General features: G+C 39.4%; 1 protein-coding gene across 1 annotated transcript in view; it reads right to left on the bottom strand.

The window, feature by feature from the left end:
• The window catches only part of DPY19L3 (dpy-19 like C-mannosyltransferase 3), a 44,896-nt gene extending 19,914 nt beyond the window's left edge, over nt 1-24,982 (bottom strand). Inside the window, exons 1-7 of the mRNA XM_077831025.1 lie at nt 24,862-24,982; nt 22,684-22,817; nt 9,759-9,849; nt 8,294-8,415; nt 7,264-7,409; nt 4,659-4,782; nt 3,030-3,164 (exon numbers count right to left, since the gene is read on the bottom strand). Coding sequence (XP_077687151.1) covers nt 3,030-3,164; nt 4,659-4,782; nt 7,264-7,409; nt 8,294-8,415; nt 9,759-9,849; nt 22,684-22,817; nt 24,862-24,982 — 873 coding nt within the window. The remainder of the gene's footprint in view (nt 1-3,029; nt 3,165-4,658; nt 4,783-7,263; nt 7,410-8,293; nt 8,416-9,758; nt 9,850-22,683; nt 22,818-24,861) is intronic.
• Nucleotides 24,983-25,430: the final 448 nt, after the last annotated feature.

Genomic DNA, 25,430 nt, shown 5'->3' with positions numbered 1-25,430 from the left:
AAGCAGATTATGAGTAGTTTTAGTCTTTCATCCCTGTTGATTTTAAGCATAAATTAATACAACTACTTTAAAATTCAAGTCACCATCTTTTTGACTTAAGCTGTCTGACAGTGAAGTAGTATTCAATTTACACCGGAATACTAGCCATAAATCTATACATTACCCATTCTTAAAGTATTGTCTGTTGGATCATCTTACACTTAATGTAGCAATACTTAGAACACAGGTTGAGATCATCTCCATGGAACTGGCAGGCTTTTGATATTGAACTTAAGGAAAATGTCTTTTTCCTAGCTAAACAATCATTCAGCTGATAGTGAATTCCAGTTTTTTCATTCTCCTTACAACAACCTTTTTGTCAGTTCAGTTCAGCACCATAGTGATGGCTTCTGTTCTACGGTAAACTTGAATGTCTCAAGGGTATAATTGGTCTTGCTTGTTGCTGCAACAGCAACCTGGTCCATTCTGTTCCTTCTTTTTGATGTATGGTGCAGTGACTATAACTGTCTTTCAAACTATGATTGAAGGTTGTCTTGACAACCTTCAGACAGTTTTATGACTTTACCTAGCCAAATAGTTATCCTCTCCACACAGTTTATCTGACAGATTCAGCACGACGGCAGGTGCTTGTAGAATCAGTATCTTCAACATTTCCCATGTAAGATTTTCTGTTAATTTTTGGGGGCTCTGGTGGTGGCTCAAAAGCTGAAGGAGAACCCTACTGTATACCTTTAATAGATAAGCACCTTTGGGGGCACTCTACAGTATCTAGCGCAATGGAGACCTGAGACTGTTTTTTGTTTGGGAGCTACAGTAATATGAATATTAAACAACCTACAACTATACAAAAATTATGAGATATTGGACCTTGTTCTGTCCCCAAGTGACTTCAGAAGGGTTGCATGGATGTAAGTCAGAAAAGAATTGTGCCCAATTTATGGTTTCCATAGTTCTGTATATTACTGCATGACACATAATGCAATACCATACAATTTAATATAGCCTTCAAATCACACCATTTCAAATAGAAGATTTTGTAATTTAGGATGTAAACAGAAAATCTCTCAAACAAAAACTTCCAATCAAGATATTTAAAAATGGATCCCTGATGTTAGGCTCCTAAGTTCTTATCCTGGCACATAATTACATGACCTGAATTTCAAAAATGCTGTGCATCCAGCAGCTCCTATTGAAGTAAGTGGGAATCCTTGGCCAATAGGTATGCAAACAGCATTTACCTAAAAAGAAACTTCATTTTCAGTTTCTGCTGACCAACTACAGGAATATAAACTTCTCTGATGGTTGATCACACCCCCAGGACTGTTGAACTGAAATCAGAATTAGGACTTTCCTTAAAGCATTCATGCTCATTAGTTATGAATATTATCAGATTCAGATAGCCTCGTGGCTTACAGGTATTACACTTGTAATACTTTTTTAAACTAGTTACTATAATTTAACCTAGTTTTTCCTCTGAAGTTTTTTGTTTTAAAATGTAAAAACATTTGTTTCTCTTGATTAAAGGGCAAAAAATTATATTAGTACTAGAACCCTTTAGCACTGTCCATTTCTTATTCAATATATGAAGTTACTTAGCATTACAATTAGTATACCATTACATTGGCAACTAAAAAGAACATGAGAGAAATATTTATTATTTCCTGAATAATTTTAATTGATCATACACATTCATGGGAGTGACAGTAAGTAAATCTTATAAATAACATAGTTGACAGGTGATTTTATTATTTTTCGATAAATTCAGACCCATGAATTTATTAAGGATGCATATTCTCAACAAAACATACTTAAATATAAACTGAGAGTTACTTTCCACCATTGCAAATTCAAATACAGCATATGCTAGAAACATGCTAAAAATGTTTTTAACTGTACAAAAAATCCAGAGTTCTCTGGAATAAATCTTGCTATGTATTTGTAGTTTTTGTTTTCAAAATTGGCAAAAAATTGGCCATGATTAAATCTGTATGAATTAGATATTCTTGATTTTTTTTCTTTCTGGAATCTTAACTTTTTAAAACAATAAATATTCACTGAGATGCTTTATGCTGTTTAACTGTTGTATAATTTATTGCTTCAAATCAAGGTTTTAGAATACTGCATCCAGTTTAAAAGTCTTTATGCAATTACTTTTGTATTTTACCAGACCTAACTAAAGCTCTTATCCTACAAAGATTTATGCAAGTGCTTAACTTGCTACATAAGAGTAGTCCCAATGGGATGGGACCATTCATGTATGTAAAGCTGAGCACAACCATAATTCTTTACAGTATGAAGACCTTAGTCGTCGTCATGCTAGCAAGAATACAAAAGTTTTACACTTTCATGTATTTAATGCTGCTGTATATTTGGTAGAATCCATGTTTGACAAGTATTTGTGATCACAACTGCAGCTGACATGATTTCATTTGGTTACAATCCCCAGCGAAGACATGGTTTTTTGTTGTTGGGTTTTTTCCTTGTTGTTACAAACCATTTTAGCAGAGGCTGTAGTAAGACTACGGGCTTAGTAAGGTTTTAGCACAGTTTCTGAACATGAGCTCCCATACCTGCTTTCAGATCTACCTGATTGCAAGCATTTATTTGTGTGGAATCAAATGTAGAATTGGGGCCCTGGTTTGTAACTATAATTGCTGTGGCGGCAAATAGTTTTATAATCAAGTTTGGCCATAATCATGTTTGAAAATGATCCCCAAAACACTAGTTGAGGACAGGGCTTCACTATTACAGAACTTAAGAGTTGCACCAAGTGAACAGGAACAAAGCCAGACAAACATTCCAGCTGAAAAATCATATTCAGTTACCAAAAAAAGTGTATATGTTCAAATTACTCAGTTCTATCTCTGTTATATTATAGGAAATAACTGATTGTGGTTATTTAAGAGCTCATCACAGAAGTGCACTTCTATGATGTGCTACTTTCAAATGTAGAACACTGTGCAAAGGAACTTCTCAAAGCTACATTCGTATTAGACTCAAAGTCTGGTCATGGCCAGAAATAAGATTACCTTTGTTGTGGGAAGCATGTCAAGACAGTCCAATATGAATAATACTAATGCTTGCATCAGCATCATAAACTGATTGAATTGCCAAGTCAGGCTAAAGAGAAAGGTTGATATAAACACTGCCAGAAGTGTCAGTTTCTGAAAAGAGAAAGTTCTTATGTAACTTACATATCTCCATCAATAAGTGTTTGGGGGGGGGGGGAGGGGGAGGGTTCTCTCAAGGGTTAAATTAAGAGTACGTGTCTAGAGTTTGACACTGAAACATCTTAATTTCTAACTACAGTACTTGGATTGCAATGAGACAGCTGGTATTTAGAGTTTCAAGTACCCCAATTTACACACACAATTTAATTTTGCAGGTGCAAAATTGCAGTAGCAAATATTACAGTTGTAATTTCACCTGAAAAAACAGCTAGGTCTCAGCTCAGCTTGAAAACTTATCTGATAGGCTAGGGGCGGGCAAACTTCTTGGCCTGAGGGCCACATCAGGTTTTTGAAATTGTATGTAGGGGCGGTTAGGGGAGGCTGTGCCTCCCCAAACAGCCAGGCATGCCCCCACCCTGCTTCTTGCCCCCGATGGGGGCCCCCCCCAGGACTCCTGCTCCATCCACCCCCTGCCCCTAACTGCCCCCCACCGCCCCATCCAACCCCTCCTCTCCTTCCTGACTGCCCTCCCCTGGGACTCCTGCCTCCATTCAACCTCCATTCCCTGCCTTCTGACCACCCTGACCCCTATCCATGCTCCTGACCAGCCCCTGAACTCCCCTGCCCTCTATCCAATGCCCCAGCTGCTCCCTGCCCCCTTACCACACTGCCTAGGGCATCAGTGGCTGGTGGCGCAGGTGCACCAGGACAGGCAGCTGTGCAGCACAGAGCACCGAGTCAGGCTGGGCTCTGCAGCCCTGCTGCCCAGAGCATTGCACCACACAGCAGCGTTGATGCGGGGGGAGGGAGGGGAGAGATGGGGGGTGGGGACAGCCTCCTGGGCCAGGAGCTCCGGGCCTGGGCAGGACAGTCCCGTGGGCTGTAGTTTGCCCATCTCTGTGATACACTCACGTTGGGTATGTTGTTTCATTATGTTGACCAAATCTGAAGTAATGACTTAAAACGGACAGTTGCACAAACTGTATTATGTACATGCTTTTACTGCTACAACTCAAGGTTAACTCTTAATTTTTTTAATGTAAAATTAAAGTAGGGGGGAAAAAAAACTAATCTTTGGGCTTTGTAAGGCTTTTTCCTAATCTCTCTTTGGGTGACACTCTTATGACCTCCCAAATATATAAAACTCTACTTCTTGTGCTCTGTACATTTTTTCCTTTCAACAGTGAAATCTTTTATTAAAAACAGATTTCTTTTGCAATTTTTTTCAACCCTGAATGCATTTATCAGTGTTTGCACCCCTTCATAGTTCAATTTTGTTTAAATTAATTGCAAGCTCCTCAGAGTAACAATTCTTTCTACCATCTATTTGTACAGTGCCTTCTATATTTCCATCACTATATTTAATAATAGTGCTTTCCTTCTGATTTATAGTCAGTTACCCGAAGCACACACTTCTGTTTTCAGCATCTCTCCTGACATTTCAGATACTAGTTTTGCTATATCAAATATGTTGTTAGAAATACTTACTTCGTGAAGAGGCCGTAAATGAGATCTGAATAGGTATGTGATTGCTGCTATTTGAACTGCAAAGAATGGCAGTGCCCAGTTCTCTCTTAATGGAATGGTGAATTCTACTCTTGTGGTATCTATTCTGCACAAAACAAATGCAGAGATTCATAAACACAACCAAAACCCAGGCTTCTGCAAAGAAGATTTCAATTAAAATTGAAATCTTATTTGGAAAATCATATCTAGGCTCCTGCAAATTGTTTCTCAGGTAGCTGAATGTTGAGTCCCCTTAACATCCCTAGCTCTGAAAACTTGCCAAGAGGCACATCCATGGTTAGTTCGTTCATGACCAAAACTTCTTCCTCTTGACTCTTTAACTCCCCTTATTTTCAGACAGCTGTTACTGTGGAGCCAAGCCTCCTCTTGGGGAGCAGAGTTCGGGCGATCTAAAGAAAAGTGCTGGCATTTTTCAGGTCAATGGCAATATATTTCTCCTCAGTTTGGCTTTCAGGAGGTATAGCTGAATAGATAGCTGTCATCTTCCTCACTGTAATTCAAGTGCATTGTACTAATGGCATGACTGAATCCCATTGAACAGGACAGCAAGAGACTTCTCGCCTTTCCTGAAACATTCTGACACTAAAAGTGTTATTATCAAAAGACAAGGGCAACCACTCAGCACAGTCATTTCCAGAATCTCACTGCCATGTACACTAGCCAAACCAGACAGTCTCTATGCAAAAGAATAAATGGACACAAATCAGATGTCAAGAATTAGAATATTCAAAAACCAATCAGAGAACACTTCAACCTCCCTGGACACTCAATTACAGACCTAAAAGTCTCAATTATTCAACCAAAAAAACTTCAAAAACAGACTCCAATGAGAAACAGCAGAACTGGAATTAATCTGCAAACTAGACACCATTAAAATAGGCTTGAATAAAGACTGGGAGTGGATGAGTCATTACACTAACTATAAAAACTATTTCCCCATGCTAATTCCTCCCCCTTACTGTTACTCTCACCTTCTTGTCAACTCTTTGAAATAGGCCATTCTGATTATCACTACAAAAGTTTTTTTTCTCCTGCTGCTAAAAGCCCACCTTAATCAATTGGTCTGGTTAAGAGTTGGTATGGCAACCCCCATTTTTTCATGGGGGGGGGTGGTGCTTGTGTGTATATATAGAAATATCTATACATACACACATCTCTCTCTCATTTATTTTATATAATTTATAGTAGCCGTGTTAGTCTGTATCAGCAGAAAGAACGAGGAGTACTTGTGGCACTTTAGAGACTAACAAATTTATCTGAGCATAAGCTTTCCTGGGCTAAAGCCCACTTCATCAGATGCATGCAGTGGAAAATACAGTAGGAAGATAATGCATGCATCTGATGAAGTGGGCTGTAGCCCACAAAAGCTTATGCTCAGATAAATTTGTTAGTCTCTAAGGTGCCACAAGTACTCCTCGTTCTTTCTGCTGATACAGACTAACATGGCTACCACTCTGAAACCAGACAAGTGTAAATAATCCCATGTCCATTTCTCCTTATGTAGCTGAAGTAAGTGAAAATGTAACAACCTGTTCATCTGAACCATTCTTACCTGCAAGACCCTAGTACAGTACTTCAAACAGTAATTCTATGGCAGAAACTCCCCATTATCCAAATTGGTCCCATGTACTCATTTTATCTGGATAAGTAACCTCCTTCTACTGCACACTATTTATTAGAAAGTTGGAGAGAAAACAAGTCCATTCCAAGTCTTCCATATATGGAAAAAATTACCTCTTAAATAAATATTAAAACGATATATAGTATTTCAATTACTTTCTCCTCTAGAGCACTAAAAACACTAGATAACTATAAGGAATCACTTTGTAACTGATTTGCTTACAGTCAAATTACTTTACAGCAGTCACAACTACTGACTAACATTTCAAACACCTTTGGGACAGCTTTGATAGTACTGACATTATACTTTTATTTTCTTGATTTTTAAGTTTCAGAAAACAACTGAAAGTTTAAGAGTCAGCCTCACTCAAGCTGGTGGTAGGGCAATGCAAAGCAGCTAATCTGATCCCTTAAGGATTCCCTGAATTGAGGATTCCTTAGGTGCCATCGCAGCACAGCAGGTCCTATGCCACCTTTTTGCTGACCCACAATGCAAGAAGTGTATCTATAGGGGAACAAAGGGAGTGGTTGGGACAGAAGTTCTGGTCAGCCTAAGCTCTTAGGGCTGTGGTACATCTGGCATAAGTCACTGCACCTCTTAGAATACTCTGACTTGCATTGAGGGGATATGAGGCTAGCACAGAAGGGCTGCTCAATGTGGGAACTACATAGGCAGCTAAAAGCCACTGGGGAACTCCCTCTTCAGTCTGGTCCAAAAAGAGCTTGGATAGGCCATATTTTTAGAGAGTTTCCTCAAACTTTTGACTATCTCTAATTATATCTAATGTTTTTAAATATCTGGCTGATCTAAAGAGAGACCCTCTCTGCTGTTTTATGCTCTCCCTTACCCCCAATTTAATCCTAGCAATGCACTGTTTTAATATGTCTTAACCTTATGTGTCAGAAACTAAAACTTTAGAAGGGTCACATGTTATTTCACACTCACCTGTTTGTAATGTACCAGAAAGCTGCTAACAAACCTGAAAGCCATGTTCCACTAAGAAGCCAGCTGGTTACATACAGAGCAATGACATAAAGTGCCTGAAGTCCAAACAAAGTGTAGATATAAAAATAAACAGGCTCTAAATAATTCTGTAAAACAGAGGAATATTGTAGTTAAATTATTTCCAGTATTTTATAAAATTAATGTGAATTTAAAGGTAACGTCTCAACACTTTTGCAAAATAACAATACAAATAATCAGTGTTAAAGACCAGTAAAATGGTATTAAAAACCCAGTACATTTTTTCAAAAATACATTTATCATTATGACCCAGTGATTCAAAAATGCCTATTTTAAGTGCCTAAATGTAGTTTACTCATAGTTCATAATAATATGAAGGGCTGTTAAGCAAACCCTTTCAAAGCTTCCTGTTTAAAGTCCCATCTTACACTCTCGTGGTCTCCACCTCTCAATACCCTGCCCACTCACAGGGAGGGAACTCACATGTAATAGCTACAAGAATCTTCACATCCCTTTACCCACAAGGGCGAGGTGAGCTGCTAGCCAGAGAGAATGTAGTAGGAAGGCTATATTTACTCTTCTAATTAAATGAGGCAAGCTAGGAGAGTTTCCCTCATAGTCCTGGCATATTACAAGGCAGCACCATCACTTGGCCAGACCTATCCTGCTTCTTAAAAGCCTGAGTGCACATGTACGTACGCATACATAGACTATTTAAAGCTTTAAAATGACCATAAAGGGTCTTGTTCCTTTTGCAATTGCAAATCCATAATGGCAGCCACAAGTGGGTAAATTCCAACCACCTTTAAACATTTAAAATTTGGTTTTCCTATTATGTTCATATGTGGTTGCTTTGAAAACTAAGGGTTCTTTTATTTTTTATTGATTTAAAACAATTGCAGGAATATATTTATCCTTGGAATTAACCAAAATGCGGGTTCTCGTTCACTGGGTGGCTTTCATGAAGCATCCATATATAGCTATTTATTTAAAGCCATAATTAAATACCTACCTGAATGGGAAGAATCCTATATAGTATGCTGAGAAACAGCTCCTGGTAAACATTCATTCTTTCAAGTATGTTAATTGTCCTCAGAGATTCAGTTTTATTGTCATATATTAAGCCATGTAAACCTAAATGTTAAAGAGAAATTAAAATAGAATAATATCTCCCTCCCCTCCTTCAGTTGTACAGTGAAAAGTTTGCAAGTGTATTTTAAGATCTCTCATGGAAAACTTTGCAAAGCTTTACATCAAGGATTCAAAACATGGTTTTTATATCATGGTTTTTATAAAAGTTAATTTTCTCACTTTGATAGCAGTGTAGGCATACCCTAAGACTCGTGGCATAACCATGGCTATGCCAGATCAGATGACTTGGACTCACAGGGCTTAGGATGCAGGGTTAAAAATTGCAGCGTAAACATTAAGGCTCAGGCTGGACCCCGGGGCTCTAAAAACTCGCAAGATAGGAGGGTCTCAGAGCCTAGGCTCCGGCCCGAGACCAAAGGTCTACACTATTATTTTTAGACCCAGGAGCCAGACTCAATTGTCTCAGGCTCTGAGACTTGGTGCTGTGGTATGGTGTTTTTTTTTAAATTATTGAAGTGTTTATGTACCCTTAGAATGGAGATTACTGGACTGCTATACAGTGAATGCAATTCTGTATATTTAGTAACGTATGTCAACATGCAATATTGTACCTCTAAACATGATGCTGTGGAAATTGCAGTAATAAATGATGTTAGGGGCACTAGAGTTGGGACATTAATACTGGGATCATGAGCCATTCACTTTTAGGTCACTGTGTTTTAAAGTCAGCTGAGATTGGCATTGATGAAATTGTTACCAACCATACTAGCTGCTAGGTAGCAAAAGGAAAATTAACTGGAGTCTCAGTCCCATGTCTTGAAGACAAGACACTATCACAAATAACCCAAATCGACATCATAGTAGATATTCTTTATCTGTTTTGCAAGAACACCTAGAGGTCTCAACCAGGCATTAGGGCCCCATTGTGCTAGGCACTGTACAAATATGTAGCCAAAAAAAGGTCCCTTCCACCAAACAATCTGCCTATGACACAACCCATGGATACAAAAAAAGGGTGGGAAGGGGGTAGAACACAGTGTAGTATTGACTATTTATAATTATTGTAATAAGCAGTTACAGCATATCAAATGCTTAGCTATTGTTGAGTAAAACCATTTCTATACCTGTTTAGTGTTTTGCCTCATTATCACACTTAGGAGTGATCTCACTTTCTCATGGGGCGGTACACTGGAGGAACCAATGTACCATTGCAGAGCTTATATTTCCACTATCTAAACTATTCCTGCTTTGTGGATGAATCCAACAAAGTTGTCTCTAGCATGATTATTACAGCACCTTTCATAAACATTATATTCACTTTTCACTTTATCAACAACAGCATCTCACCAAAGCAAAGTAAAATTTACTTTACAGGTTACAAATACCTTGTTGGATGGATGTAGCCTGCAGCATCTCTTTGTAGTAAGAGTAATACAATCCACATTCAGTCCTGAATGAAATTTCCCGTTCTACTTCCTGTAAATAAGTTAGAAGTCCTGCTACTTAAAATACAATCATACACCAGAGCTTATGTTTACATATCAGTACTGAGTGAACATGACTTGCTTCAGCAAACTCTTTGCCTGATCCTGTAAGTCCTATTCACATGAGCAGTCCTCTCTCACATTTTGACCCATCAAAGTCAACATGAGAGAGAATTACTCAGAAGAGTTAAAATTGTAAAAATGGGCCCTTGGGTAAAGAGACATGTGCCAGGAACTTAGGCCCAAAATAAAGGTTTGATAAAAAGAAAAGTTTTTTGTAATTCTGGAATAGGAGTATTTATATTATGCTTCAACTGACTTTTTTCCTGGCTGAGCTGCTAAACTTATATGTACAGTGATCGGAGTCATCTAGTTCATACTTTCTATGCGACTTAATCCAAATATGGCTGATATTATGTTGGTAAACTGGAGAGGGGAAGAGAGAGGAAGGACAGACAAAATGGCAGAGGTGGTGTTACCACTCTTGATTGAAGAAGCTTGCTTGCCTTTTATCATGCAAGTTTGAAATGTGAGGACGTTGTTGGTTCCTCATTTACTATTTTTCTGGATTGTCAGACATTGATAGTAGCTAAGAACTGCATATTTTTACTCAGATTTTCTGGCTAGAAGACTGCCTCTTTTCTTCCAGATACAGACATATCTACAGATATCCAGGCCTTTGCCACCATAAGGCTAGATTAATCAAACGTGCTCTACCTAGGGCTACATCTTAACCTCATTTGAAGACATCAGCTAGTGTGGAATGCAGCTGCCCACTTGTTAAATGGTGTTTCTTGCAGGGAGCCAGCTCTTCAACACTTTATACTTTAACTTTATAGGTTAAAAACACTGGCCTCCTATTTGTTTTCACATTCCAAATTAAAGTATTAGTTTCAATCTATAAAGCCTTAAATTTGTTTGAGTTCTCAGTATCTCAAAATTCTGATTATTGTCTTTTTGGCTGATGCTGCAGCAGTTGAGACCTACTGAGGCATTCAAACTTACAATGCTTTAGTTTAGACAGAAGGGGGTTTTCAATAGGGGATCTCTACTTCCTTCCATTAGTTCATGAGTCTTGTGTGCTTAATGAGGTTTATACACATGCTCAGAGCCTTGGATGAGCACACTTTTTGACAAATTAAAATATGGAAAACAAAATATCATGCAGTGAAATCATTTAGTTTTTCATTTTATCTTAGAAATAATAGTGACCTTTAGTGCATAAATGAAATTTTTTAAATTTTCTATAGTTAACAAAACTAGAAAGGGTTTGAGAACCCAATAAGATTGCTTACTCCACATATGGCAATCTCAACATGAAGAAATCGCAATAAGATTCCTAAAGCTAATCCTATTAATTCATCTTCCTGTACAAAAGCACATTGCTGAAATAACTGAATAGCTTTACCTTCCCAACTTTTATGGTACCATTCTTGTTAATGCAATATTGTGTAGCATCCTAAGACTTGCAACTCCTTTACACAGTCATGCTGATTCTCTAATCTCCTAATGTTGGACCAGAATCAATGTTGGGTCAGTGCTAACATAAAACTAGACAAAAATGGCTTCCTCTTCCCCAGTGTAGAATCATGTTGCAAAAACACATTTTGCTGAAGTTAACTGTAGACAAAAATAAACCACTAGAAGCTCTGAGGAAAAACTGACAAATAAAAATACATTTGAATCACCATAGTCAACACTGAAACTCTCCAGTTGCTTTCCAGTATACTAAAACATTACTATGTCAGTGGACTACATTGACTTTGTGCCTTTTAGTATTTAATATCATACTAAGCAAAATGAATAGAGTTGGACCAGATCATAGGATGGGATAGCTGCAGTTTCCAGTTTTAAATTCACCACTAATACAAAGTTTTTCTCAAACAGAAGCACATTTTTTAAGTGTTTAAAGTAGAAGGAATTTGAACACTTGGAATTTACCTCTTTTCTCCCCCTCCCCTTAGTAATCACAGAGGGGGATCTAATTAGCAAAAATGCATTCAAACATGATTAATATGTAATTCTGGCACCAGCTGTCTTCAACCAAATGCTATTTATATTTTACGACCCAAACACTAGTGAGTTTTACATCTGTTTCATGCTAAGATAACATCTGCTTTACTCATTCACAACACTTTTCCAGTTCAATGGCAATTTATACTTTTCTTAGTGTGCCATGTCAATAAAAATATATACTGTTTTGAGTAAACACTGAGTGCATATTTTACTATTGTATGTTCAACTTGTGCAATGTTTCACAGAATCTACAGTGTTCCTAGCAAAAATGTTTTCTAAGAGCTCTAAGACATTCTTAAAAGATCTTTATGAAAGTAAATTTACATGTGAAAAGACATTTTGAAGGATATAGGCTATGGTTACACTACAGCGTAAGCCAACATAAGTTAGAGTTTCTCCTGCCACCATAGCTATGTGGTGGGGACTGGAGTAATTAAAACAATGGGAGAGCTCTCTTTCATCAGTTTAGAGCAGCTAAATGGAGAGTTTACAACTGCGCTGTTGTAAGCTCTCTAATGTAGCCATAGCCTTAGGAACAGCAGAATTTTCCATGGCAGTTTATGATGCAACATATCAACCATGCTCAACAATATTTGTTATAGGTGCAATTGCCCTGAAACTATATTTTCCCCCTCTGTGGTCCACCAACAGCAACCACTTAAAGGCTTCCAGCTCCTAGCCATCACCTCTGCCTGGTGGAAACACACACCTCACTCCTTTCTGACCATGCATTTTTAAGGCTCCACAATTTTTTGCCTTATACTGTGATATACTCAGCATGCTAGAATACCTAAAAGACCAGCACCTCTGTTTTACTTTCTGTTTAAGGGCTATGACCAGTATATTGCCCACAGTTCCTTCTAAGTAAGCACATTTATTTTTAAGGTAAAATATTACAGAGAAAAGACATTAAAACAATAAAAGAACCTATATACATTCTAAAAAGCTTACCAGAGGTCATCTCCTATTCCACCCTAGGGCTCTGGTAGGTTTTAGTCCTTCAACACCCCCATCTGGGTTTTCCCTGTGGTTGCAAATTCACCCATGTTAGATCCAGAACTAGAACTCAGACTGTACAGACCAGCCATTTCTTTAAATGGCTTTGTCCTTTACTCTTAGCCTTTTGTAACAGGTAACCAGCCAACAATGATCCTTTCCTCCAGGCATAGCTTCAAAAGGCTAGGTTTTTGCATTATCTGAGTTGGGGATTTGCATTATCCTCTCCCAACGAATTCCCCTGGAAACTCACTTAACACTTACTGTCTCAAAAGTCCATACTTGTCTGGCACATTTTCAGTGTAGTCTTTTGAACTCCAGTCTTTCATCTATTGCAGTATTAAGCAATGAAAACAACATACAAAAAGGCTCTAGTCACAATTAACAGTGAAAGTCCTTAGATTCTAGAACAAGTTTCCTCAACCATCTTAAGCTGTCGGGGCAGATTTAGTGTACATTACTGATGCAGGGTCTTTAGCAGGCAGCCTGTCATACCAGATTTAGGAAAATGGCTAAATTGAATTGAAGCTTTTTATATAAAAAGCACAAATATGGACCTAATTACACTGACTGCCTTCATCCATCATTCTTCGATCTGATTTAACAAAGCCAAAGCATAGTTTGTGTAACTGAAAAACATATATATTTTGTTTTCAAGTCTTAAATTTCAATGCAGATCAGTCAGATTAGCAAATCTCTTCAACTGTACAAGTGGAAACTCAATATAGACAGCTGCTATCAATGTTCCAGGCTGTGAATCATGCTCTCAGCAAACATATTTAACGCACATACATGGTCTTTTGGCTGGTTAATCTCTTGTCCATCTGTTAGAATGGCGTGGCTCCTGCTCAAATGTTGATTAGACTTTTGGTATAGGGTATTGGTGCCAAGCAACATACATAGCTGGTCAAACACTGGAAGTGACACTTCTTCAGGAGGAAAGTACTAAAGTATTGATCCAGCTTGTTTTTTTCCAAATGGATTACACCTGTTCACTTGGGTTATTAATGAATGGAATAGTAGAGCTCATTCCCTGAGAAAAATGTAGACTTATGAGTTCATTTGCTGTTGCAGAAATGACACATGGGAAGATACACTGGGCACTTCAAGTGTGTGTGTGTGTGCGTGCACGTGTGTGCACTCTAGAATTCCCTCAGAGAGCTAACACAAGAACATTGGGCTGGATTCTGATCTCATTTTACACCAGCATAAATTGGAAGTAAGTCCACTGAAGTCAATGGAGTTAGATGGTGGAAGTGAGAGGAGACTCAAGCCCAGTGTTTTCTTCATCATCATCTAGCCAGGCTCCTATGACCACTGTTAAAATTGTATGCAAACATTATCCTTTGTGTTGGACAAAATCATTCTGTGACTTCTCTCTCTCATGGCATCTAACTTATAGCATATGTCATAGTTCTTGGATACTTGCTTTTTTCTATTTTTGTGTTGAGAGGTACCAGACTGGCTTTCCCTTATTCCAATTACCATGGCAAAATTAGATAAACAGAGATGAGTGTGTATATTTAACTCATCAACAAGGCTCTCATTCATACCATAGAAGGTTCTATCACTAGCCTCTTGAAGGAAGGCTGTCTACAAAGAAGTACTTTATTACACGGTTGCTATACAGTAAAGTTGTTCTCATTGTTGCAGGATACTGAAAATTGGGTTTCAAGATAGGCCTTCCACAGTGGAACTGATACATTTCCATAACAAGGCCATCACTAGCAGTAGGTTCATAAATGTCAATTTCAATTATGTTTATTTTTGAGTTACGGTATATAATTGTATAAAATACAAGCCTCTCACTTTCAGTTCTTGAAGCTGAACAAAGCTGGAGGATTTTCTACACAGTTCTCTAACCAAGCAATTGGAATGTCCACAAATCAATTCTCCATATTGGAACACTAATTCAGAATAAAGTTTCCATTTTCTAAACCTAAAGGGTATATACACAAAAATAAGTGACGCAGATTCTCTGGTCCACCTAATTAAAAACCAGACTAGGGCCAAACGTGTTCAGTACAGCATTGTACTCTGTGGGGAGGAGGTGAAGGGAGCCCCTCTGGCAATAGATGATAGAGTGGTGGGAATGACCGAGTCGCCACCATGTCCAGTTCTTCACTGTTAAAGCCCAGACAGGCTGACTGCTAAAGACCCTGCAACAGTAATGTACACTAAATCTGCCCCTGACAGCTTTAACTTGTCTTTGGCTTGGGCCAAGCAGCTGAGAATCAGGAGTCCATGACTAACTCCCTGACAGCTCCACCTTACCACTGCATCCGAGCAGCACTCAGGCATAGCGCAGTGGACAGCCAAGCTCTATTAAATAAAAAGCTATTCTTTATGACAGATCATCCTTTTAATATATATGAAAATGCTAATAACAATATCCCTGTTATCAGTGACAGAACAGACTGCGCACTTAAATGTTTTACAACAAACAGATCCTTCACAGTGCCCAACAAATTCGTGGTCTCACTGCTAAATTCTATTTAAAATGTTACGAAACTTTTAAAAACAAAAACTGTTAATTAATGCTGCATCCAAAAACTGCAATTTACTTTTTCCAAGAAGTTGAGCCTATTGTAATGATATTTTCAATATCAATTTAACTTTACCTAAGAGTTCACTCTGATTTAAAGGCTGATCCAATGCCCTCTGAAGTATGGGCAGTGGATTGGACCTTAGAGATCATGTGCAACGTTACAGGATGGTAAACTTTTTCTATTAAGGAAATAGTTTTAATAGATTTAAAAAAATGTTAGAAAAAACGTTCCTGCTATTCAGCTTGTATTCTTCATTTTAATCTTTTTTTTTTTACTTTACATACCTTTAGAACACCCTAAATAATTTCATAATAGCTAGGGTTGTTTATCATATATTTCCTTATTTGTCATTTAGCCAAGCTCATCAAATTTAGTTATTTTAGTTGTCCCTTTAAATTGTCCCCTCCAGCGCATTTAATCATTTACAGTAGAACCTCAGAGTTACAAACTGACCAGTCAACCACACACTTCACTTGGAACTGAAAGTATACAATCAGGTAGCAGCAGAGACAAAACAAACAAAGAAATACAGTACTGTACCGTTCTGTACTGTGTTCAACAAACCACTAAAAAAAAAAAAAAAGGAAAGCAGCATTTTTCTTCTGCACAGTACAGTTTCAAAGCTGTATTAAGTCAATGTTCAGTTGTAAACTTTAGAAGAACAACCATAACATTTTGTTCAGAATTACAAACAATTCAGAGTTACAAACAACCTCCATTCCCGAGGTGTTAGTAACACTGAGGTTATACTGAAGTTTTGTTTGTTTTTTGTTTTTTTAATTCCCTCTAACTTAGGGACATTTCTCTGGCCTTGAAATGCTCAGACTTGTACATCGGGGTTGGGAACCTATGGCCTGCGGTGCAGATCCAGTCCCCTGCTTAATTTCATCCTGCCTGCAGCAAGTCTTGGCACTGCGAGCTGGAAGCCCTGAGCACCCCCGCCTCCACACGGGGCTGGAGCCGCGAGTGCCAGCTCGCCCCACTCCCGGGGGAAGCTAGGGTTGCCAGGCCATTAAAAGTCAAGTTGACCGTTCAGCAGGGCTAAGGCAGGCTCCTTGCCTGACCTGGGTCCGCGCAGCTCCCAGAAGCAGCCGGCATGTCCCTGCAGCCCCTAAACACAGGGGTGATCAGGAAAGCTCTGTGTATTGCCCCTGCCCCCAGTGCTGGCTCCACAGCTTCCACTGGCCAGGATCTGTGGGCAATAAGCATTGCAGGGCAGCACCTGCAGGCAGTGCGCATCATGCAAAGCTGCCTGGTAGCAGCTCCACTTAGGGGCCGGACATGCCAGCCGCTTCTGGGAGCTGTGCGGAGCCAAGGCAGGCAGGGAGCCCTGCGCCACCGACCGGGAGCCGCCTGAGTGAGGTAAGTGCTGCCTGGCTAGCGCCCACCCCCCAACCCCTCTCCCACATCCCAACCCCCTGCCCCAGCCCTAAGCCCCCTCCCACACTCCAAACCCTCACCCCCTGAACCCCTCACTTCTGGCCCTGCTCCAGAGCCTGCATCCCCGGCTGGAGCCCTCACCCCCTTCCGCACTCCTACCCACTGCTTCAGCCCAGTGAAAGTGAGTGAGGGTGGGGACGAGCAAGCAACTGAGGGAGGAGGGCTGGAGTGAGTGGGGGCAGGGCCTCAGGGAAGGGACAGGGCCTCAGGGAAGGGGCAGGGTTGTTCGTTTTTGTGCAGTTAGAAAGTTGGCAACCCTAAGGGAAGCCCCGAGCGGCCCCCAACAGGGCTGGAGCCATGCGCACCGGCTCGCCCTGCTTCCGGGGGTGAGCCTCAAGCCTCCCCTCGACGCGGGAGCTGTGTGTGACCCGTGGGGTTTTTTTTGTTTTTGTTTTTTCTGTGAGTCTGTGGCCGGCATAAATGCATCACCAGAACAAAGGTTCCTTACCCCGCTGTATATGGTATTCTATATGTGATCTCACCAGTGACTGGCCAAGAGGAACCGTCAGTTGTTTAGGTGCATGAAATGATGGTTTTAAATATGCAGTCCAAAAGTCACCTTGACTTTGATTCTATATTATATTGCAAGCTCATATCCAATTTGACCTACACTATGGTAGGCTTTTTTAAGCTTTTAAGGCCTCTAAACATCACTCTCCAACTGCATATATATTTCCAGCTTGTGAATACATTATTTGTAACTCCTTAGGATATCCTTTGTTATCTATCCTAAACTCAAATTTCTAAATACGTGAAATCTGGATTACAAAGAAATTACACTATGGTAAAACTACAGTAGTGAATCCAGCCCTTTGCCGATATAACTTGTTGCACCTCATTTGAAACTTACCACCTCTTTATCCCATCTCATGCTGTTTGACAAATGAAATATCTCAATATCTATACTATCAATGCATACTGTTTTTCTCTTTCAAACTCATTTTTAAATGCAATATAATTTATTAGTTGTTTTTATGTACAAATTTTTAACAACTCGCTAATTGTACCTGATGTGAGATGGAAAGAGACTAAAATATTTAAATTCAGAGAGACAAGGGGTGAGACTCACAAGGCTGACTTTGGTGCCTAATACTTTAGTTGTCTTTTAAAATCCAACATTTAGGTAACATTTGGCATTCACAAAACCCCTGCTCACCTGCCATGTAACCCTATAGGTACCTAAATTCCCATGGTACCTAAGTTTCCACTGTTAAGTCCCAACACACCTGAACATCAGTGGCTGGGCATTCACACAGCTGCCTAAGTCCTGACATTGTCCAGCAGCTCTGAGTTTAACTCACACCTCAGCCCCCATGGAATTTACAAAGTTTACATTCTCCGGCCTATCTTGCCTTTGGGGCCTAATCCAGTAGGCATGCTCAGCGCACATGCAAACCCGCATGGAAGAGGATGGTGGGGCCTGTTAACGCTCTTATGACATTTATCCCAATGGTCAGAGTTACTCACCCAGGATGTGGGATACCCAGGTTCAAATCCCCCACCTCTGCCTGATGTGGAACATGGACTTGGGTCCTACATTGCAAGTGAGTGCCCTAACCACTGGGCTACAGGGTATTCTGGAATATAGGGAACTCTTAATATCTCCTGTTGGAGCTATTCCATTATGTATAAATACTCAATATTCATTGGGAGAGAGAGACTATAGCTCTGTGGTTAGGACATGTCCCCGGGAAGTAGGTAGTGTCGCCAGTTTTGGTTGGATATATTCCTGGAGATTTATTCACATGACATAATCTTTAATTAAAGATTAATCTTTAATTCCTGGAGACTCCAGGCCAATCCTGGAGAGTTTACAACCTTACACGCAAGAGACTCAGGCTACAGTCCCCCTGATCTAATTAAACTTTAAGTATTTATACACAGTGGCACAGCATTAACGGCAGGGGGAAGGGGAAAGAGAGAGAGCTCCATAGCATAAAATACTCCATAACAAAATGGTTAGGGCACTTGCTTGCAAAACAAGACAGCCAAGTTCCACCCCCTGCTCCATATCAGATAGCAGGGGGTTTGAACCAGTCTCCCACATCCTGGGTATGTGTTCTAACAACTGGGCTAAAGGTTATAAGGGGAACACCTCCCTGGTTTTTCACAAGAATCATGAACCTGGTTTAGGAGGATCAGAATAATTTATGGTTGTGAATCCTGAGTGGAAGGAGGCACCTCCCTCTGGCCTGGACTTTAGCGCCTAAACTACCTTTGAGGAGCAAGGCTTAGGCCACACCACTTTCCTGAGCATTTCTTATTAGTTTAGACAGCTCCCCACTCAGTATGCTGGCTTTTGTGAATCCTGTTTTTAGATGCCTATCTCTCCCCATGCATTGTATAGGGAGCCTGGCCATCTACCTCAGAGTTGTGAATTCCACTAGGCAGCACAGTATCTCAGTCTGCTGTGTGAATCCCATTCATGGTGGCTTTATGGAATTCTTATATGTATTAAAGTATTTATCACTGTCAAATGTAAAAAATTGGTCTTTTTTACAACCTTTTCAATCAAAGTCATTTAAAAATAGATGTATGATAGCTCAGTAACACTTTTAAAGAAATGTATGACTACATCCTTAAAAAATGAACTCTCTCTTATAATAGACATTTTCCTTGTTTCTCAACAATGGCTATATGTTAGAGAATTTTGTAGGTCCTTGGGTTATGAAACACTGAGTGTGTGTTAGTATGGCTTCCATTTCCAGTATACACCATGTTTAGTAAATCAAACAAACAAAAAAACCCATAATAATATCTGCACTTCATTTAGCAAAGGCTCTCAATAATTTGTTGTCAAAGATTAGATTACATGCAATAAAACCAGCATTTAGACCTCCAGAAAAATAAGGCATATTGCTACACAGTTTTGAGGAAATTTAGTTCAAATATGCAGGAATATATGTATCAGCCAAACCATAAAAAGATTAAGAAAATAGACCATTTACATTTTGTTTTCAACATAACTTTAAAGATCTAAATGGTTATACACTAACTTTCACTGCCTATATTAGTATATAGTATATACTACAATTTGAAAAACATAATGAAAAAATATTTTCTATATATGGACACCCCTATGTCTAAATGTCTTTTATAGATGGACATACAGTATCTTGCAGGAGTGCACATGGCTGCAGCTTTGAATCATCCCAAAGTCCTCCTTAATTGGCAAATAAAGCACAAATAGCAGAGGATAACCCCTTTGTTCTTAAATCATGTTAAACAATTTGAAGCCAAATTTATAGAAATAGCCTCTAAGTTTGCATGATCAAATAGGCATAGGCATATCAGGTAACTTCCCGTAACAAGTTTATTTTTGCAAATGCTTGTCTGCCTATTCAAGTCAAAGTTTTACATTTGTATTTACAAAGTTAAAGGTTAATCTGAAGCCCACCAAAAATATGACCTTTAACATCTACTAAATAGAAAACTTATTTTCTTAGAAACAATGCAAAGTGAGCATACACACAGAGTACACTCCAATAAACAGAATGTATCACTGAAAAATATCTAAAGTTTATTTTACAATGTAGATTTCTAACTCCATTAGAAATAAGAAAAAATTGAAGTGTGCATTTTGTCCAATTTTGAGCAACATAACTGTGATGATAAACATATTTGTCAGTGCCATCTTGTGTAGTAAGTTTGAAGACATTCACAAACTACTGAATTTTTCAGAGGCAAATATAAAACGTTTTATCTTTTCAGTCATGTACATGGATTTGTAGACACACATATTTAACCTAAAAAAGTAAAGACTGTCAAAAGTGAACGTCACGTTTATCAACAGTATACATCTCTACCTGTGTAATCAAAGAAAGATGAGGCTGCCACAAAAGAATGTTGTTCATGCAGTTCGGCAGTAACTATTTCAGTAACTGGTAACTACTGCTTTTAGTACCTGTATGAAAATGTTTTTGGAAATGTGAAAAGGTGCGTATTATAAAAAGATGTTAATGTGGTAAAGAAGCTCATACACATTGTATAAGAGTATTACAGTATGAATAATCAAAATATGTTTACCTAATCTATTAGAAAAATACGGTGTATATATGGTACCTATCAGTGAGGACTGTTTTCACAGTAAAGTAACTCGCCTGTTCATTTATTTTCTTTGATTTAGACTCCAGCATAACAATAATTTTCCTGTGGAACAATACTGGGGAAAAAATCTGTCATCACTGGTTCTTGGAAAGGGAAAAGTCCTACACACAGTGGTTCCCACCAGCACAAGTATTTCTGAGGCTGTGAAACTAACTCTACCTAAAGCTGACTTTGAGGAGGTAAGTCTTTTTTCCTTTTGGGAGAGGATTTGGCTGAGGACCAGGATTTTTACCTGAGTAGAGAATCTGTTTGTGCTAAGTCATCTTTGCTAGATTACTCTTTGAACATCTCTTGGAGAGAGACAGTGTTCTAGGGAGTTGCTGAGCCAAATTTGCTTGTGTTGACACAGGGAAGTATATTTCCCTGCAGCAACCACATCCCTTGCATACAGGGTGGGTGGTGAGTGGATCGGAAGCTGCATGCCCTGAGAAGGAAGGGATTTTACCACTGCCAGCCTTAGTTGGGGGTGGGGTCCAGTTGTCAGGGACATTTGAAGTATAATTGTGGGCTCCACTGAGTTCCAGTGTGGTGTCTGCTGAAAGGACATACAGGGAAACAGTACATTTTCTGGCTGGGTTAGCTACACCCACAGCAGGCCTATTTGGCAAGCCCCAGAAAATGGGGACACAAGCTTTCTCTGGGGGACTGTCATGAGGCATTATTTATTTATGCTCCAGAAACTGGCAATAAACCAAAGATTAATTTGTCTTGATATTGTTTGCTCTACTTGAAAGAGAAAAGAAGTGCTTATGTGAAAGGACCCACCTCACAACCTCAAAGAAGAGTAGGGATGGTTACATGTCTCATCCTCATTTGAGGTACTATATTAATAAACAAACATACCAGGGTAACCAGTCTAGTGGTTTGAGCTGGGTACTTCAGTGTAGAATTCAATTCTTAATTCTGCCAATGACTTAAGTGACCTTCCTGTCCCGTGTCTCAATTTACTAGTCTGTAAAATGGGGATAATCCCATTTCTCTCACAGGTCTTTAATTAATGTTTGAAAAGTGCTTTTACGTTTTCAGATAAAGGATGCTATTATGTGAAAATAAACAGGGCTTTGGGCTGTGCTCTGGCTCCGCTCCAGCTCCAGGCTAAAACCTGCAGCTCCACTGCTCAGGAGCTGCTCCGGGCTCCAGCTCCGCTCCAAAGCCCTGAAAATAAATATTACCTACTTGGAGAGTTTTGTTTTACTGATGATTATCTGTGCCCCACTTTCATCAGAAGGATCACTTAGATATAATTCTTTATTCAGATTAAAGACCTTCTTACAGAGATAATACTGTCACATGCCAGGATTTTGGGAAAGCACCTATTTTCTTAAAATAATACTTTTTAAAAATGTTGAGAAATCAGCTTTTGACTTTTTCTAGGTGATCATTTGTAGGCAAGATTTTGAGCTACTATTAATATAGCAGGAACATAATGGAAAAATGTTGTGTGAACATGTTTAGAGCATAGTTCGGAAAGTACTTATGGAAGTGATTGAAAGGTTTTCAATGTGAGAAAGTAGGGGGAAAAGTTAAAATGGGAAATGTGCGCTCTTTCGCTCGCACCCTCCTCCACACCTATCTTCAGATAGAACATTCTATATTTTCAGTATGACTGACAAGACAAATAGATTAAAAAAAAAAAGCATATAGCCTACCACACACATTCATGTTGCAAACAGTGTCCTAGGAAAGCATTGATGCAATTATCAAAATAATTTCATTACCTTAATATTGGAAAACCACAGGTCATTTTCATGTAGGGTAGCAATGTAAACAGAAGTAAGAAGTCCAAAAGAGATGGCAACAGTTCCACCAACTGTAAGTGAAAGTCTCTTCCATAGCTTTCCACCTGTGTAAACTTATAGAAGAAAAACACTTTCACTCTGGGATTGTGAAGCTTCCCATTCTACTTATGTATTTTAAATGGATTTCAGAACCACCACTAGTGGGGTCTAGGACTTGTATGTAACTATAGCCTTGTTCTCAAACTGCTTTATGGAAACTGTACTTGTGATTTTCGGTTATAGCAATCTTTTAGTTACATATAGAATGAAAAAGCCGCTGCTTGAAGGGGAAAATGTAAAGTTGCAGTTTTAAAAACAGTCCCATGATCTCATACAGATCTAGATAAACACCATATCTAATTTATAAATCTAAATTACAAGGAGTTTTTGGAATACCCGCCAGGGCATTGTTTCTAATTAATGAACTACAGCATGACTGTTAGCTCACAAAACAAGATATCAAAATCTTTTTTCTTTAAACTTCTGAACTTGGCTGCTTATTTTATAATTTTTTTTCAAACAGCATTTCAGGTTGAATAAACTTCCACATTGAGGCTGAGCACTGATCAAAGCAGTCTCTGATGATGTCATGCTCTGAATTGCAGATGACCACCTCCTGACATCAGAACAAAATTATAGACTATATAATGCAGAGACTGCATTTCTAAATAAAGCAACTCAGTTTACTGCTCATGTGCACTTCATTTTAAAATCTTTTTCCAAGTTGATTTCAGTAATCCTGCTTTTTGTGATGTGGATGTATATCTAATATAAGTGGCTATCTGTCGCATTGGACAAAATTCAAATGAGATACAAGCAAGTGTGATTCAATGGAGCTGAAGACAATGGATTTGTCCACTTATACCAGAGCTCTATTTTGCCTATTTACATCTGTGCACACAAATTGGATAAATTGGCCCCCCACCTATTCAAAATGTATGCACAAATGCAGGTGGCCCCAATTTTGCAGGCACAAAATCTGAGGCTATAGATTGAAAATGTGACCCTAACAAAAATAAGAACAAATGGTGTGAACTCTCAAGCATTTCCATGAAAGAATTTCCCTTTGTCCTTCCTTCATTTACATAAAAAAACCAACAAAACAAAAGGTATATTGAAGGTAGCACTGTGTGAGTCTGGGGCGCGGGGCTCGGGGTGCAGACTCCGGGTGGCGCTTACCTCAAACAGCTCCCAGAAGCAGCGGTACGTCCCCGCTCCAGCTCCTATGCAAAGGCGCAGCCAGGCAGCTCTGCTGCGCACTGCCCCATCCACAGGAGCTGCAGGGGCGGCACTTGGGGCAGGGATAGCATGCAGAGCGGAGCCCCCTGCTGCCCCTATGCATAGGAGGCTCGAGCCAGAGGGGGGAACATGTTGCTGCTTCCGGGAGCTGTGCGGAGCAGCCCCCAAACCACCTCCCCAGCTGGAGCGCCAGAGCGGGGCAAGCCCCAGACCCCTCAAGGGCTGGATTAAAATGGCTGGCAGCCCACGGGCCGTAGTTTGCCCATCCCTGTGTTCGACTCACTGGGGTCCAAGACAGAAAGCCAAAGCCCCACTGCATAGGTCTGAAGCCCAGGGCCCTGAATCCCATCACTTGGGGTTGAAGCCGAAGCCTGAGCAACGTAGCTTCGTGGAGGCACCCTGTGGCGTGGGGCCTGGACAACTGCCCTGTTTGCTACCCCCTAACTCTGCCCCTGGCTTTTATATGCAGAAAACCAGTTGTTGAGGCACAGGTGGGCCTTGGAGTTTTTATAACATGTTGAGGGGGCCTCAGAAAGAAAAAGGCTGAGAACCACTGGTTTAAGTCACTCCAGTCCTACGCCTCTCTTGAGCAAAGACTGTCAATGATGATGAACGCTGCTAAATGTGGCTGGGTTTTATGAAGTTCACAAAATTATCTTAATTTGTAACCTAAACTAGAACTTGAAAACAGGTAATAGAATCTAGCGCAGTAATCTACAGTGTCCCCGTGACTACAGTAGCTTTGATCATAAAGAAGGTTTGGCTATACTTGGATAAAGATTTGGTACAATACCTAGTTCTCATCTGTGCATAAGGGTAGATACCAAAAGATTGACATTAGTGAGAGTCCACAATACGACATTTCTTATAATTACCCACCAGATCGAACTTTTCCTTCAGGCTTCACATTTTTCTCTTGTGACAGATGATCTTCAGCAACTTCTGTGACTTTTATTCCCTTTCTGTGTCTGATGGTTGTCATGATGTTAATAATTTTCATACATTATTCTTCAGTCTTACTCCTAAACACACATACAAAGCAATAAATATTCCTTGCCAAAAATTTATCAAATAATACCAAAAAAATGTGTGACAAGCCATGAAAACACACAAGCATACTGTATTGTGAACTGAGGCCTAAAAAGTTATACCCATGTACAGTAATTCAAAATACTATTACCAAAACAAGAGTGTCATTTTCTGTACCTCAGAGACATCAAAAAGAGTGCAACGGAAAGACTGTCATGAGTTCTGCAAGACTGACACTCATACAGAACTTTATACATGGTAGACAAGATTTTCAAAAGTGGTTAGTTATTTTTGGTGTTCAACTTGAGAGCTTAAATGGAATTACTTTTCAAAAAGTACTCAACATAAGCCCCCTTAAAAATCAGTCCCTTTTTAAGGTGTCTCAGTTGGGCACTCTAAATCACTAATCACTTGAAAAT

Source organism: Eretmochelys imbricata, chromosome 12 (assembly GCF_965152235.1).
Source record: "Eretmochelys imbricata isolate rEreImb1 chromosome 12, rEreImb1.hap1, whole genome shotgun sequence".
NCBI classification, from domain to species: Eukaryota; Metazoa; Chordata; order Testudines; family Cheloniidae; genus Eretmochelys; species Eretmochelys imbricata.
This window is presented reverse-complemented; position numbering and strand designations above follow the sequence as displayed.